This window comes from Lolium perenne, chromosome 5 (genome assembly GCF_019359855.2).
Source record: "Lolium perenne isolate Kyuss_39 chromosome 5, Kyuss_2.0, whole genome shotgun sequence".
NCBI lineage: Eukaryota > Viridiplantae > Streptophyta > Magnoliopsida > Poales > Poaceae > Lolium > Lolium perenne.
The window spans coordinates 134754415-134756969 of NC_067248.2; the positions used below are offsets into that span (position 1 = coordinate 134754415).

At 51.8% G+C, this 2555-nt stretch overlaps 1 protein-coding gene across 1 annotated transcript; it reads right to left on the reverse strand.

Annotated features, from left to right (window-relative positions):
- Positions 1-928: 928 nt before the first annotated feature.
- LOC127299965 (peroxidase 2) lies at positions 929-2253 on the reverse strand. Its single transcript, XM_051330027.2, has 2 exons — positions 1890-2253; positions 929-1795 (listed from the first exon to the last, which is right to left on the reverse strand). The coding sequence occupies exons 1-2, from the start codon at positions 2142-2144 to the stop codon at positions 1079-1081; spliced, it is 972 nt and encodes a 323-aa protein (XP_051185987.1). The 5' UTR covers positions 2145-2253; the 3' UTR covers positions 929-1078.
- Between the last annotated feature and the right edge of the window lie 302 nt (positions 2254-2555).

Below are 2555 nucleotides of genomic sequence, written 5' to 3' on the forward strand. Positions count from 1 at the left end.
CCGCGGGTGCGGCTTGGCTGGCATCTGCAGGTCGTGGAAGAGGTGAGCCACGGTGCAAGGACGGCGGCGTGGCTGTTGGTGGACTGGGCGTTGTTTCGCAGCGCCGCGGGTACGGTGGCAGGTTGGTGTGAGGTGCTGGCCTGCCGCTCATCGAGGCCGGAGTGGCAGCTCCGGGAGCATGGTGTGGTGATGATATGCCTCTGGCTGCATGGGCGGTAGGGTATGTCTCTATGCCATGGGCGACACCCCTCTTGCGGTGGTTTGTGCTCGTCTGGGGTTTGGGCTGTCCTTGTGACAGTGGCGGTAATATAGGTCTCCGGATGAAAGTCTTGCCCGACTCGGTCAGTGCTGGCAACGACGATGCTTGAGGGCGTCGTTTTCCTCCATGGAGTTCTGACACACCTCCGCCCATCATTCCGGGGTGAAAACCCAAATCCTGCTCCGCTGGATTGGATGACGGCGACATCTTTGGACGTCGTGACCTCCTTGGAGGTGTCATTTTTCGGAATTTTTGGGAGCCACCAATGGCAATGCCTTGGCTATTGCATGAGTCGATGTTTTCGTGTTCCGTCAGTGCACGAGTGCCGCTCGCTTGCTTTGCGGCATGCCTCACCCCTCGAAGATTGAAAGGGCTAGCCGTCTCTTTCGGCTCTGACTTCCTTTCCAAGGACGTCGACCGGGCAGTCGCGGCACTCGCTGTTGCCGTCGTGCTATTGTCACTCGGGCGGCGCTCCAGACCTAGTTGATCTAGGTCGTGTGGCCAGGTCTGCGGTTTTTCGTCAGATTTCCCAAAACAAACGGTGTTGTGTTGGTTTTTTCTTGTCTGGTTTTCCTTATAAACCGGACAATGTGTCGTGTTTGTATCAGTTTTCCGCCAATTTCCCTTATAAACAGGCCAAATTTCAAAGTCAGAGCTCATGACAGTTGCTCAAAAGAAAAACAGGGTAGAAACATTTACATTTAGGTTTTGCGGTACGATGAATACTTTACATTTAGAAGGAACCAAAAAATGATTTATACAAGCATAAACAAAAACAACTACTTGTTAGGTTCATCAACAAGCATTGAATCTTGTTCCTTAATAGTATTTCTTGTTCACCCTGCGACAGTTCTTCCTAATCTCTCCATCCCTTCCTGTCAGTGGACTTATATTTCCCATTTTGATCATTGAGGTTGCAAAGTTTCTGAAGAAGTCTTTCTGGTTATCAGAGAACCTGCGAACAATCGGTGCAGTAGTTGTCGCCGCGAAGGGGTCAGACATCATAACCTGGTCAGACGAGAGTGGGGCGCGCCCACGCAGGAGGTTGCCGTAGTACTTGTTGTCAAACACGTCGGGAGTGACAGCATCAAGGTTCACCAGTGTCCCCTCACCTTGCCTGGCCGTGCAGTTCCTCTGTGTGAATTGACACTTCGTCCGCCCAAAGGTGTGCGCTCCCTGAAGGGCAACAAGGTCAATGTCGTTGAGACCCATGTTCTTGAATTTATCTTGAAGGATATCCAGAGGGTCGAAAGGGCTCGGTAGATCGTTGGCGCTCTCGATGTTGGTCTTTGTGCCATCGCGGCGCCCGAGGGGAACGCTCCATGACGGCCCTCCGGCCAATTCGACAGAGATTTCAGCGGCTAGAGTGAGGATGTCGGCACATGAGACGATGTCGGGGCAAGCTTTCTCCAATGAGCGCTTGATATTGTCGACCACATTGAATCCGCGCGCTGACTTGTAATTCCCAGGGGCTTTCTTCTCGCTCACTATCCCCGAGGAGACGTTGTCATCGAGCAAAAGCGAGCCGTCACAACCCTAGACAAATTAAAGTAGTCTCGATTGATGAGATAATGAACCGCAGTGTACTATCGATCAACGCAATCAGTTATGTGTGGTTTTGTAAACTCACGTTGGCGAAGCAGTCGTGGAAGTGAAGGCGGATGAGGCTGGCCGGGATGCGCGCGTCGGTGACACGGGCATCCTGGATGACGCGCCGGACAATGTCTCGTGCACTAGGGCATGAGCTGTCGTAGAACGACGAGCTCAACCCAGCACGGTAACCACCATTAGCATGGGCCCCGTGGCTCAGCACTAGGACTAATGCAGCTATCGTGAGCAGGAGGCTGCAACGAGCAGCCGGCGACAAGCAAGAGATAGTGGCCATGTGCACTTGGACGTTGAAAAGAAGAAATGCCTGAGGGTTTGGATATGGTGACAAGCAAGCTAGCTAGCTGCAAGATGGAAAGAAGGAAATGTATTGCAGAGAGATGGATATGATGTGAGGGAAACGGGATGCAATGGAGGCTATTTGTAGTATTGATCCATTAGCACAGGGGGGCGGTCTTGACCTTATAGCTAGTTAGGATTTTGTGGAAGCGTGTTTGACATGTTCCCATGGCTGCCGTCGTAAACATGAGTATTGGCCGCGGCAGCATTGCTCCTCATGTTATTTTATCCATATTTTACATGATTAGCAAGAAGAAGATGTCGTCTTGACTAAATCCTGTTTTATATGTTGCGCACGCGCGGCCGTACGTACAAGAAAATGCGCCGACTGATTAACGGCAGACTGTTC

Bases quoted from the DNA above. Each gene is read 5' to 3' on its own strand.
- LOC127299965 (XM_051330027.2), bottom strand. From the start codon at position 2,144: ATGGCCACTATCTCTTGCTTGTCGCCGGCTGCTCGTTGCAGCCTCCTG. The intron at 1,796-1,889 runs GTGAGTTTACAA...TAATTTGTCTAG, and splicing joins TCCACGACTGCTTCGCCAAC to GGTTGTGACGGCTCGCTTTT.